The sequence below is a fragment of the Gracilinanus agilis genome, chromosome 2, assembly GCF_016433145.1.
Source record: "Gracilinanus agilis isolate LMUSP501 chromosome 2, AgileGrace, whole genome shotgun sequence".
NCBI classification, from domain to species: Eukaryota; Metazoa; Chordata; class Mammalia; order Didelphimorphia; family Didelphidae; genus Gracilinanus; species Gracilinanus agilis.
In genome coordinates, this window is record NC_058131.1 from 612,448,278 (window position 1) to 612,462,589 (window position 14,312).

Consider the following 14,312-nt stretch of genomic DNA (forward strand, 5'->3'; position numbering starts at 1 on the left):
TGATTGATCTGGAGGGATATGAACAATCATTTAGTTAAGCCTCTTCATGTTAAAAATGAAGTAACTGAGGCCAAGCTACCCTCCTTGCTACTCCTCAAACAATCTATCACTCAACTCAGGGCATTTTCACTGGCTGTCTCCCATGTATGGTACATTCTTCCTCCTCATCTCTACCTGTTGGATTCCTGGCTTCCTTCAGGTTCTAGCTAAGAATCTTTTCCCAGTCTTCTTAATTCTGGTGTCTTCTCTTTATTTCCTGTTTATGCTGCATATAACTTGTATGTACATATCTGTTTATATTATTAGACAGTGAGCTCCTCCAGAGTAGGCATTGTTTTTTGCCTTTCTTTTGATCCCCAGGACTTAATCCAGTGCTTAATAAATGTTTATTCACTGACTGAAATGGTTTGCTAAAGGTCACACAGATATTATGTAGTAAACGTGAGATTCAAACCTAATTCCTCTGACTGAAAGTTTAGTACTCTTTCTGCTTTAGTCAATTTTCATCTTCTTGAAGAGCCATAACTCATTGACGAGGCTTGGTAAGATGTGCCAAGAGCTAGGACAACAGCTCCTTTGTCCAGAAAATGTAATTAGGAAAGAGACCCCAAGAAAATTTAGTAAAGAGTACTCTTCCCCCATTCTCCCGGCCTCCTTCTTTTGTTAGCCCTTACACCCTCTAGGGGGCTGCCAGGCCAATAATTACTCCCACAGCTCAAGGCTTAATTAAAGTTAGGCCACTGACACTATTTTCTCTCTTATGATTTAGTGGAGGAAGTAGGGCATTGTCTATTTGCAACATCCAGATGTTTCCATAAAAATAGAGACAACTGAGCAGAAGCATTAAGAATCTCACTGAAGGATTAAACAGGAAGAGAAAGACACTTGTTTCAACACAAATAACTCTGACAGTTAGCAAACTGGCATGACTAAGCCATGAAAGACAAGTGAAAGGCAAAGAACAACAACACTGGCACAGCAAATATGTGCCTCAAATCTGCCCAGCACCAGCACTGACTCTTTTTTCAGCTTCATGGTCCCAATTCTAAAAAGTTGAAAGGTACAAAGCCTTCCACCTGCCAGGAAGAAAACAAGATGGGCCAATCATTTTGGTTCATTATGGATACCCCAAAGTCAAAAATGTATGACTATCATCAATTTTTATAGTGGCTTACAAAGCTTCCATGGTTGCTAAGTCTTTGAAAGGCTGAAACACAGTCTAGTCTATACTGCTGGATATCCTCACAGGGCACGGAGGCTCATGCCACTCTGGGGAAAAGGGTTAAGAGTTTTAAAACTATCTCAGAAATCTTTTCAAGATAGACAGTCAGCAATGGCTGATTATGTAACTAGCAGGATTAAACCTCCCCCATAAGTTTTTCCATAGTCTATCCAAACCAGCACTGCTGACAACCCCACAGTATGGACTGAGAAACTCTGGTTGGACTTGATGTTATACGTTCTCTTCCCCTAACACAGCCAGCAAAGGGTCTTATTATGATGCTACATAGGGTGAAACAGAGCCTACCTTGGCATTCATTCATTTATACCTTAGTGACAATACTAAGGCAATCTGTCATTAGTTCCCTCATCAACCCTCTTCCAAACCTCTCTCCATCTTCACTCATCCTCTTTAAGAGATGAGATGGCCTTTTTTTTTTTTTTTTTTTTTGTCAAGAGCAACTCTACTACAGCTCTTAATCACATGTTCTTCAGGAACTTGTCTCATTGTATGTTCCTTCTACTCCTCTTCAAGTTCTTCCTCCTTAATAGTTCCTTCCTTGATGCCAAGAAACATAGTCATGTCTCCCCATCTTTAAAAAAAAACTTCTTCCTTGCCCCTATCACTTCTTCCAGCTCACATCCCAAGTCTCTCTTCTCTCTCATCACTAAACTCCTAGAAAAAATTACTGACTTTACTTTACCAATTATTTACTTCTCATTCTCTTGATATTGAACCCCACCACTCTTGAAACTGTTCCCTCAAAGGTCCCCAATAGCCTCTTTTTTTTTTTTACCTTTGTACTTCGGTGTATTGTCTCATAGGTGGAAGATTGGTAAGGGTGGGCAATGGGGGTCAAGTGACTTGCCCAGGGTCACACAGCTGGGAAGTGGCTGAGGCCGGGTTTGAACCTAGGACCTCCTGTCTCTAGGCCTGACTCTCACTCCACTGAGCTACCCAGCTGCCCCATAGCCTCTTTTTAAAAAACATTTACCTTCTATCTTAGAATTGATACTAAGTTCCAAGGCAGAAGAGTGGTAAGGGCTAGTCAATAAGGGTTAAGTGACTTGCCCAGGGTTACACAGCTAGAAAGTGTCTGACATCAGGTTTGAACCCAGGTACTGCCTGGTTCTCTATTCACTGAGCTAAACTCACAGCCCACAATAGACTCTTAATTCCTGGCCTGTTTTCAGTCCTCATCCTTGTTAACTACTCTGCATCATTCTGATAATGCTAACCTTTCTCTCCTCAAAGATGTGCTCTCCTCCACTGGATTTTGTGATAATCTCTTTCTTATTTTTTCCTACCATCTACTGCAGCACCTTTAACAAGTTCAAGTGCTGAGAGGACAAATGAAGTTGTCTGTGAGCCCAGGCATTATTGGAGAGAGCTGAGGGGAAAAGTGCTTGCTTGGGGTGGCTGGACAGAGAGGTGGGGCATGCAAAAAAATGTTCTCTGGTGCTGGGAAGAGGGGGAATGGAGCAATTCACCGAGTGCCAGCTCTGCACATGTGCCATGTCTTCGCCAATGGAAGACTAGTGAATCCTTCTCAAGTTTTTTCACTGGTTCAGTTCTCTTTTTGATCCTCTAAGACTGATGTTCCCCAAGGCTCTGTTCCAGGTTCTAGGACCTCTTCTCTTCTTTGTCTATGCTTCTACCTTTAATGAACTCATCTGCTTCCATCTTGTTTGCCTGAAGAGGGCACTATGATAACTACATCAAGACCCAGAATATTCCAAGGTATTCAGATGAATGAAAGGCTTATTGCCCAGCCTATGACAACTATGATATGCAGTAAATGGGCATTCATTGACTTATTCTATCAGCAAATATATCTTAGATACATTCTGAAGATAGGCATTAAGCTGGGTCCTGAACTGAACTGGAAGAAACAAGTTGTATTACATATGGTAAAGTACTCAGTGCTTTCCATGATCTCAAGTGCTCCCAACACAAACTACTCATATTTTAAATACTAAATCTCTCCCTGTGTATATGGCTGTAAATCATGAAATGCCAATCTCAGAAGAATTAAAATTACAGAGGTCCCAAAGTATAATGGAAAGACAAATAGAGCATATAAAAGACATCATATGCCCCAAAAGTGGCTAAAAAGATCTCAACCAGAAAACAGATAATGAGAAATGGAGGTATGTTGGTCATGGAGTAAGACCCAAGACCAAAACCTGAACAGCTCAAGAGCTGGAGGAAATATTCAAAGACCAAGAATTCCTCCTATGTGTATCAATCTCCTTTCAGTTCTACTTCTCCAAAACTTCTCAATTCTTTCCCCCTCTTTCCTTTTCTCATACTGCTATCATACAGATTCAGAACTTCATTACTACCACAGCCCCTTAAGAAGGTTCCCTGCCTCCAATTTCTTCCCATTTTGATTTACAGTCTTTACGTATCGGCCAAAGTAATCTCCCATGGGTTTTACCATGCCACTCCACAAATCAAATGCTTTCAGTGGCCCCTTAGAATGCTACTCCAACAAACTTTTCAAGCCCAATTTCAGAGTATTCTATGCTCCAATCAAACTGTGATGCTTCTGAATACAAGATACTGCCCTCTCACCTCTGAGCATTTGCACAGAGAGCCCCATGACTGAAAATGAATTTCCTCCTCAGAATCCTGCTCTTTCTTTAAAACTACATTTCCTACTTCTTTTGTAAAGAAGCCTCCCCTATTGAAGGTATATTCTTCCTTTTCAATTTTCCTAGTGCAGTTTATATCTTCCTTTGTCACCATCCCATTCTACCACAAACTAAATTTATTTGTGAATATGTCATCTTCCTCCCAGTAGGAAAAAAGTTTCCTGAAGACAAGGAGTATGCCATTTTTTATTTTGTATTCATATGTTCTAGGTTCTCAATTATAACTCAAATTTATGTAGAAGTTTAAAATTTACAAATTGCTTTTCTTGTAAAAATTCTATGAGGTAAACAGTGTAATTATTACTTCCCTTAGTTTGTAGAGAAGGGAACTGAGAGCCAGGGAAGATATGTTAATTTTCCAGGATTGCAAAAATAACCTGTTGGATCTGGGACTCAAAACCAGGTTGTTTGACTCTAAATGCCTTTTCTGGCATACCATACTACCTCCCCTAAAAACAGAAATAAGAAGTGAACATTAAATGGTAAAGAAGTAAAAGGATGGGATTTGGAGTCAAGAACAAGCTATAGTCTTAATTTGGCCATTAACATCACAGTAGAGACTTTGGCAAGAGACTTCAATACTGTGGGATTCTGTTTCCTTGTGTGCACAATGAGGACATCTGATTATATCTTTAGGCCTGATTCAAACTCTGATGTTCTCTACTTCTAGGATATCTAACAATGGTGATGTCGCCATTCTATGTAGCACTCAAGCAAATTTAAAATGAGACAAGGGACATTGACAGGCTATTGCCAAAAATATGGTGGAGATTATAAAGAACTTCTAAAAGACTTTGTCTCATCCTTTCCAGGTCATTCAGAAAAATAAAGGATGAGGAATACCTGGGAAGAAGAAGGCCAACAGCCAACCCAGAAACCACAGGGAAGAAGAGCAGCAGGGCAGAATATGAAGAAAACAAAAAGGGATGTGATCAAGGAAATAGGCCCCACATGGAAAAGAACTGCCAGGAAAGCCTAAATAACAACATGAATAAATAAACACAACTTAAATTATACCCACGTGCACCTTTGTGCTCCAGTGCAGAGTGTGGTGCTTCCACCAAACACCCACATTTGTCATACTGTCCTTGGGCCACTCGGGGATGTTTGGGAGAAGACAATTTGTAATTCCTGGTTTTTGCAGAAAATAACATTTATCATATGGCCTCACCACAGTATCTGGTTTATTTGCTAGGTGCAGATATGCATTTATTTAGTGAGATTTATAAAACTGTGCTCACTGCAAAATGCCCCTAGGGACAGGTAAGGCAGACCAATGTTCAGTGCAATCTTGTTAGCACATCTCAGCCTCTGTTCTAACTCTGACTCCCTCTTCTCCCCTTCATATATTGCACTCCTGGCATTTGTTCTCAGATGTTCATGAGCTATAGTAAATTAGGCATTTTATCTAAAAAGGGGGAAAAAAACCCATACAAAGATCCTACCCTATTTCTATGGCAGGCTAGAACATGAAAAACACTCTAAATGTACATTATTATTAGTGGAGTGTTTGGTGGAATTTACACCTGGAACTAAATCAAATTACCCATCTGTTGGGTTTGCATCTTTTTCTTAACTTCAGTTTTTTAATTGCTTGAAAGAATAATTTAATAACTATTGGGAAACTGAGGAGGGCTTATAGGGAAACTTGATTTTGGCCTAGCTTTCTTCCGAAAAAATGAGCTTTTCCCTCCATTAGCATCTTTTTCATTCAGCCATGATTGTTATTTTTTGACCCTTTCTTTGGGTGTTTCATCTGAATTTCCTTAAGTGAAAAACACTTACCCTGAATTTCAGCCCTTTTCTTATCTGTAGCATTAGGAGGCAAATACAACTTGGCCCCAAAGATTCTATTTGCTTCTGTTTACCACAAACAAAAATAACCATGTAAAAGACATGCCTTCTGGGGCCCATGAGTCATTAAATGAAGTCACAAAGGATAACAAGAAAAAGGGCTTTCAGGTAATCTAGAGACAGAAGAAGTCCTATGCACTATCAAAAACACTTAAAAAAATGCTAGCAACTCTTTCTTTTACACAGCTGGTAAGAAAAGATTCATATATTATTCTGGAATATTTCAGTATTCTCATGAAAAACTATTTCTGATCAAGTATGACAATAAATTTCACTCCTAGAAAAACTTAGCCTAAAAACAACAGTACTGTTCACATGCAAATCTAGGGGGACCTAAGCCAAGTCCTGGAACCCATTTACATTCCTTACCTGATATTGACTAATGCATGGGTCACCTTGCTGGCTGCTTCTTTCCACTGGCCTGTGTTGGTTGAAATTCTCAGGACTAAAGAAAGGAGAAAACATAGACTTGTCAAACCCAAAGTTATTTAAAAACAACAACAACAAAAAACAAAGAATAGGATTACAATGCTTTCTGAGGTGAAATGTTAAATAATACTTCTAAAAATCAAATAAGACATTTTCTTGGAGAGATCTTTCTTTTTCCTTGAAATAACCCTCACCAACAATGTCCTAGAATCCTTTTACATAGGATCATGTATAGACACTCTAAATCAAGATGGTTCTTTTCCTCTGCTCTCTTTAGGACCTCTGGCCTGCTCTGAGTCAGCCATAATTGATCTATGGCTAAGACAAAGGGAATAATAGTAGTAAAGCCAATATACCACATACGACTGCCATTTAAAGTTACTTTTCTTCTCAGCCTGCCGCTATTTTCTGTCAAGGCCCTCTTTGGCCAGAAAGAATAAACAAAGATGTCTGAAATTTCCCTGATTATTTTTCCCAATAATCTATAAAGAAAAAAATAAAACGAAGGTAAAATGCTTATTGTCCAAACTGTGTGTAGTCAGAGAGAAGTGCAATCACCTGGCATACCAAATACACATACCTAAGGTAGGTTCTGCAGATGGACAATGAGCAAAATTAAATAGGAAGATAAAGAGGAAAAATGTGAATTGTATCTAGGAAATTATGTGAAAGGATCTATTTTTGATATAGTAGTGTTTCTAATTTCTAGCATTGAATTGGGGCTCAGATCTGTCCTTCAAACCTCTTTCCTGATTCCTTTGTTCTTAGCAAATTCAAAGAATGCTTTAATCTTCTATTATAAGATGACTGGAAAGTAGGATTCTGGATTCTATCTTGCCTGGTAAATAAGAACCAGCTTAGGCCAGATATGTCTGAAGGCAGTAAGACAAAGTCCTTGAGTTCTGCATCAGAGTGAATGGAAATGTTCCTCTTAACTGGAGAGAAAATAATCATGGGACTGGGGTGTGTGATTTTTCCATCATCAGTCTAGGTCAGAAGGTAAGGGTTTTTTGTTTTGTTTTTTTAAGTTCTGATGGCTGCCAGTAATACTTAAAGAATCAGGGTTAGGATCAGACTTGGTTGATTGGAAGCCAACATGAATCCTAGAGGTTTTTGTCAGCGTCAGTACACTGGTAGAGTGGGAGCAGAAGTGAGCTGGGAAGGAAAAAAGTATAGAGGAGAGGGCAGACCAATGGCTCAGGAAGGAAAATAAAACTCATCTAGCATCTAAATATCTAGTTCCAGCGATACCTCACTTCCAAAAACTCAAGCAATTTTGTAAAAAGGAAGATAAGGTGAAATCTTAATTTAGCCTCACCAGAGTGAATCTTTTCTAATTTATAAGAAGTGCAGAGGGAGGCACAGATAGGTAGCTCAGTGGGTTGAGAGCCAGGCCTAGAGACAGGAGGTCCTAGGTTCAAATCTGGTCTCAGACACTTCCTAGCTGTGTGACCCTGGACAAGTCACTTAACCCCCACTGCCTAGCCCTTACTGCTCTTCTGCCTTGGAACTGATACGTAGTATTGATTCTAAGGTGGAAGGTAAGGGTTTAAAAAAAAAAGTGCAGAGAACCCTGCCACTATCCCTTTTTATATCCCCAATTCTGAACTTGGGCAGCAATATTTCACCTGGCACAAGTGCAAATTTATCCACATAACTGACTGGATAAATTTCAACAGCTCAGATGCCTTCATTCCAACCCAATTGCTCGAGTGTAGATAAATGCACTGGTTTACCCACTCAGTTACTTCTTCAGAGGGGCATTATATGTTGTCAGCTTTCAGCAACCTCTTATCAATTTTACTTCCCTTACAAATAAGAACCTGAAAGGCCTCACTGGCTTTCAAGTCCTTTTCTAGGGCTTGAAACGAAATGAGTTCCAGTGGAAGTATGACTAGAAATATACAGGTCAGCTACAACAATTCAAAAAACCATGTAGTAGATGACCTTATCTTCTAACAAAGGTCTTCTTTGCATTCAGCTAATCCCTAGAACTAATCATGTTCCTCCCCACCAATGTGCCCCTCATATCACAATATAAAACCTATAATAATAAAAACTGAATTCTCCATATGGTTTCCTCCCAGCATCCTATGGAAATTCATTTGTTACCAAGAGCAAATTATTTCTTCTAATGTTTTCAGTTCAGGGTTTGACCTTTTCCACAAGGAAAATCTTGAACCTCAGGCCTTTTCCCCCTCCACATCCCAGCAGGTTTTAGGTTGCACATCTCCAGTTTCTTACTGCCATCTGCCTTATGTCCTTAGTATATTGCACATCAATCAACAAGCATTTATGAAGTTCCTACTATGTGCCAGGCACTATATTAAGTACTGAGACTATAAATATAATGGGTAAATAATTACAATGCTCTAGAAGCTTACATTCCAAGACGAACATCAGTTTTCATTCCCTGTCTCTACTCTTTAAGCACTGTTTTGCCAGCCTTACGTAGCTCCTTTAAAAGCTTTTCTCACAAGTCAATCATTCTATTAGTCTTTCCTCCTCATTCTCCTGGGACCTGCTCCAGTTTCCTTCTATATTTTCCCCATGTACAGGAATCCTAAACAGAAGGTAGGTTTTTCACATGGAGGGGCTCTCCATTTCAGGCTCTGAGCCTTGGCTCCTTGCTTCTTTGAAAGGCCTGAATACAAATTAGCATTTAACTTGAGAACCAGGTTCTTCATCCAAACCACATTCTAACTCTCATTGGAAATATGACCTTCATTCAGAAAAAACTTTCAGTCCTTTTGATTTCAAGGTAAATTTACTACTGAGTTGATTTATAATAAATTTGTAAATAAAAATGTTCTCTAGTCTCCTTTGCCCTTGTGAATTAATTCAAATAATTACTTAGACCACACAATGCTCTCTGGAACTCAATATTATGTTATAATTACTAAGACTACACAATGCGCTCAATCATACAATCATTTTGGAAATGAAATTACCTCTGCTCCCCACCATTAATTTCTGCCTCTCGCCTTGCCTCCAAAGAATCATGGAATGTCAGAGTTTAAGGACAAGACCTCAAGGATCATCTAATCCAAGTCTTTCATGTTACAGGGGAAAAAACTGAAGCCCAGTGGTGGAATGACTTGCCCAGGGTCACAAAGCAAACTGGTGGCAGAGCAAGAGCTAGAATTCAAGTCTTCTCACTTCCACTCTCATTCCTTCTAGAGCACAAAGCTGTCTCTCAGTGTTTACTAAATCAGGTCTCCAAATTCATGGTCCTCTCTAGTTTCTTTCACCTTCTCAAAAAGAAGGACATGGGGACCTTAGGGAAGCTCCAGTGACATGAAACATGAGTAACTGAAAGCAGAAAAGATCATTACAAAGCCTTCACTGCCTACCACAGGGAACAAGGGAAAGAACTTTGATGCTTTCAGGTTAAAATACAGACAAAAGGAGAGGTTTCCATCTTGTTCAGTCTCTCTTACATGACAGGGCAGACGCTGGTGAAGATGAGGTACTGAATGAGATGGAGTTGAAAAGAGAAGGGAGGCAGCTCACCCATCGAATAGAGATTGTCGAAGCTCTGGTGCATCCGGATAATCTCGTAGTACAACTCATCATAGCTGCTGGGGGTGGGCAGGAATGTGTCTCCATAAGTGATAAACATATTAAATAAGTTCACAACCTGGAAGAGAATCAACACCAACCATTCTGGAAAACAATTTGGTACTATGCCCAACTATATGAACTAATGTGAAGTGAGCAGAACTAGGAGATCATTGTATATAGTAACAGTAATACTGCAATGGAATCAGATGTGAAAGACCTAACTTCTCTGATCCATACAATGATCCAAGTAAATTCCAGGGGATTCATGGAAAAATGCCTCTCTACCTCCAGAGAGGGAACTGATGAATTTGGAGTGCAAACTGAAGCCTAATTTTCTCACTTTGTTTATCTTGCCTTTTAAATTTTTTTTTGCAACATAGCTAATATGGAAATATATTTTGCATGATTTCAAATATATAATATCCTGTTCCTTGCTTTCTCAGTGGTGGCAGGATTAGGAAGGGAGGGAGGAAAAGAATTTTAACCTCAAAAAATGTTTTAAAGAATTATTAAAAATAAATGTGTATGTCACTCACACAAAAATATATGTATACACATACATATTACATATGTAAAGAAAGAAAAGAATCAACAGCTCTACCCATAGGTATCAGGCCATAAATACTTGGAAGGACACTAGCCTGGTAGGTTTATCAGATGGAATGACGTGGAGAGCTTCACCTCTAATCAGTCAAAGAGAAAGGGCTCTAAAGAGTACCATAAATATGCCCCTTGGTCACAAATACAAGCAGATATCAAAGTACTATCTTTATTAATCAGTCTGCTGGATAAACACTTTGTTATTGATAGCTGTAGCACAAAATCTTTCCCTAGTTAGGCTAGGCCATACTTGTTAAGTATAATAGGACCTGCTCAACATGTTTTCCTATAAGTCAATATTCATGAGGAAAAACTAAAGCTCTGGATTTTGAGGAGTGAGGAAAAAGGGATGGAAAAGGGTAGAAGGAAAGGAATAAGGGTCTCAGGGACTGGACCATCTAATGGGAAAGTAAAAAGGGCAAGATACCGTAGTGGTTCAGTCCCCAGGATTCTGATGACTGTCCCAAATCAGGCCCTCTCTGGTTATAGGGAAGAGAACTGAAAAGAGAGAGGATATAAAAAAGAATAGATAGGCTTTCTCATTACTCACCATAAGAGCCAATGTGAAAATATTGTGTTTTGCCAAGAGCACAGTTTCATTGGACATAAGGAACTTCAGCAAGTTGATCAATGCTAAAGGAATAAAAACAAGTTTCAACTAATGAGTTGATCTGTAATAAATTTGTAAGCATAAATGCTCTCTAGGGGCAGCTAGGTAGCTCAGTGGATTGAGAGTCAGGCCTAGAGACGGGAGGTCCTAGGTTCAAATCCGGCCTTAGACACTTCCCAACTGTGTGACCCTGGGCAAGTCACTTGACCCCCATTGCCCACCCTTACCACTCTTCCACCAAGGAGCCAATACACAGAAGTTAAGGGTTTAAAAAATAATAATAATAAATAAATGCTCTCCAGGCTCTTTTTGCCCTTGTGAAAACAAATTACTTATATACAGCCAATGTAGTTCATTGAAAGCAGGGTAGCTGCAAAATTCCAGATAGGGGGAATGAGCTAAGCCTGAGTGATTGTTCCTACTGCCAAGGACTCTAAGGAAGGCAGCAGATAAGACACTTCACAGAAGCACTGACCCTCCCTAGCATATGTTGGCTAAATTACCATAGAAGATTATTTTTAAAAATCTACTTCTTTTTGCTCCTTCTTAAACAGCAATTAGGCTTAGAAAATTGACTACAAAACTGACATCTTGGTGTTCCAAATTTACTCCCACTTGGTGATTTCCCCATCATATTTGCTCAATTTACAAGTCAAAATGAGGATTTTTTTTCTGCCTGCCAGCATCTTAACCTACTCCAAGATTCAACCATGTCCTCTGTTTGCAACTTCACTATTTGACAGAACAAGTTATATATATTTTACTGTCCACCAGCTGTTCAAGGAATAGGACAATCAGCAGCTGAACTGCTGTTCTCTGAGAAAGAAGAATGGCCTAGTGAAGGATGAATTTTATCTACACGACACTTCAAATATTATCGTGATGTCTTTCCTGACCATACTCATGTTTACAGAAAAGGTCTGCTCTCTACCAAGCAAATGAAGGGATTGCTAAATAAAACAAGCAATTTCAGTAACGAAATTGAATGTTTCATCCTGTTACCAGGCTCTAAAGGCAGTTTTGTTTGTTTTGTTTTTTTTTAACACTTTTAAACCCTTAACTTCTTTGTATTGGCTCCTAGGTGGAAGAGTGGTAAGGGTGGGTAATGGGGGTCAAGCAACTTGCCCAGGGTCACACAGCTGGGAAGTGTCTGAGGCCAGGTTTGAACCTAGGACTTCCCGTCTCTAGACCTGACTCTCAATCCACTGAGCTACCCAGCTGCCCCCTCTAAAGGCAGTTTTGAAGGCATTCTGGCAAATAAATCTTAAGGATAAATGAGATCCTCAATAGCTGTCTTGTCCTCTATGACCCAGGACATGTGTCTTTGAAAAGAAACCTGCTCCCTCCCCATCTGGAACAGTTCCCCTGCACCCTGGCTCCCATTTGAAGGCAAGCTGCAGGGGAGGGATTTGGCAGATGCAGGCAACCAGAAGCCTCATTCTTTTGTCTTCTAACCCTACAAGAAAGTAAGCCTGTTATCTTCTCAGAAATAGTGAGAAAGAAAAAGAAGAAGACAACAGGCTTACTTCCTCTTTCCTATAAAACTTTAGATGCAGTACCACTCACTAGGAGAGATGACACATCTACTCTACCCTTGACTAGAAAGCTTTGGGAAAATGGAATGTAGGCTTTAATATGGAAGAGCAGGGGGACACCATAATGAGTAGGGGTAAGCCTCCTGGATGTCTGGTCCCTACCATTTTGACTAAGGTCAGATGTACTTAGAGAATGGGAAGGGAGGAGATAAAGCAGAATGACTCTGCTCAAACTGTTTCTGTCACTTGTGTCATCCCCTCATAGGAACAGAAGGCTAATAAAGTTGAAAGAGGTAACTGTACCCTCTACTGAATCCATCCACATGGATTCTCAAACTCCAGATGCCCTCCTGGGCCCCTGTGATCAGTAAGTATTCTTTTTGCTGCTGGCTCATTACATTTGAGACAATTGTGAAGAGGCTGGCAGAAAATCCTCCATGGAAACATGCCTAGGATCACTATGACACTGCTGCCAAGGGCAAGTGAAGAGATGGAGCAGGAGAAAGTAAGAGAGTAGATGAAAAAATAAAAATTTACCTCTAAACCTTCTTCTTTAAAGTACCTTCTAACTATGTTTGTTAAGGAGATTCCTTCTGTCCGTCAGCTCATCACAAACCTTGCCAATGACTAATAAGCCACCTGGTACGTGGACTCAGGGAACTCACAAGGGGAGACAGAAAAGAGGGTGTGGGCAATGTATATAGGAATGCCACAGAATGTAACAGATGAATACACAGGAGCTTTCCCATACAACCATTCAATAGGGGCTCTTCATCCTATGCACACGCAATACAGGGGTGCAGGCTCAGCATTGACAATCAGTAATTAAGGCCTGGAAAACCTGAAAAAAATGAAAGAAGGGTGGAGGAAGGCGGAAAGCAAAGGGAATGATTTATTGCTGCTGAGTTGGAGCAAAGCTAGTCATGTTCTCTGGGATTTCAGAGTCTGATGGCAAAGTGGTGAATAGGAAAGAAAAGAAAGGGAGCAATGCTGGCATAGGCTGCGAAGTAGCACAATTCTGGGCTGCCACAAACACCAAGGAAACCAAACAGCTTTCAGAAAAAAAAAAGGATATTTCTGAAAGGCTAGAGAAGCAGTGCCAGGGGCAATGTGCTTACAAGAACCATAAGGTCATTCAGGCAGAACCTAAGCCAATATTTGTCTCAATACTGTCATGAGGCAGCTAGGCCATGCAATAAAGCACTGAGCCTGGAACCATAAAGACCTGAGTTCAAATCCAATCTTAGATACTTATACTAGCTGGGTAACCCTAGACAGTTTCCTCAACTATAAAATGATGCAAATAATAGCACCCACTTCATAGTGTTGTTGTGAGGATCAAATGAGACAATGTTTGCAAATTGCCAAGAACCTTCTAAGATGCTAAAATGCAGCAAAGTAAATCCCTGCATAGACACTGCTAGCCTCCTGTATGAAGCAGCACCCATGTACCTCCTTCATCCCCCAATTATCTTACCCCTTTCTCTTTCAATGACTCCAAAACCCAAACTGCTGAGCTCAGCTACCTGGAGCATCACTATTCAATTCAATATACATTTAAGTGCCTACTATATTCAAAGACCTGGAGATGCAAAGGTGAAAAAGTATACAGTTCCTACTCTCAAAGAACATACAGTCTATTGACAAAAGGATAAAAGCAAAAGAGTATGATACAAGGAAAATGTGATAGTCTCTAGACAAAGACTGTATAAGAAATATGATAGAAGTCCTAGCAGTACCAGATTTCAAACTATACTACAAAGCAGGATCCATTAAAATTATTATATCCTGGTTGATCAGTAGAAAGAATTAGGTTTCCTATGTTGCAGGAACAATCCAAC

General features: G+C 39.9%; 1 protein-coding gene across 1 annotated transcript in view; it reads right to left on the reverse strand.

Moving 5' to 3' along the window:
* Nucleotides 1–14,312, reverse strand: part of ARMH3 (armadillo like helical domain containing 3) — a 198,571-nt gene that overhangs the window by 99,558 nt on the left and 84,701 nt on the right. Inside the window, exons 20-22 of the mRNA XM_044665517.1 lie at nucleotides 10,877–10,959; nucleotides 9,676–9,802; nucleotides 6,103–6,178 (exon numbers count right to left, since the gene is read on the reverse strand). Coding sequence (XP_044521452.1) covers nucleotides 6,103–6,178; nucleotides 9,676–9,802; nucleotides 10,877–10,959 — 286 coding nt within the window. The remainder of the gene's footprint in view (nucleotides 1–6,102; nucleotides 6,179–9,675; nucleotides 9,803–10,876; nucleotides 10,960–14,312) is intronic.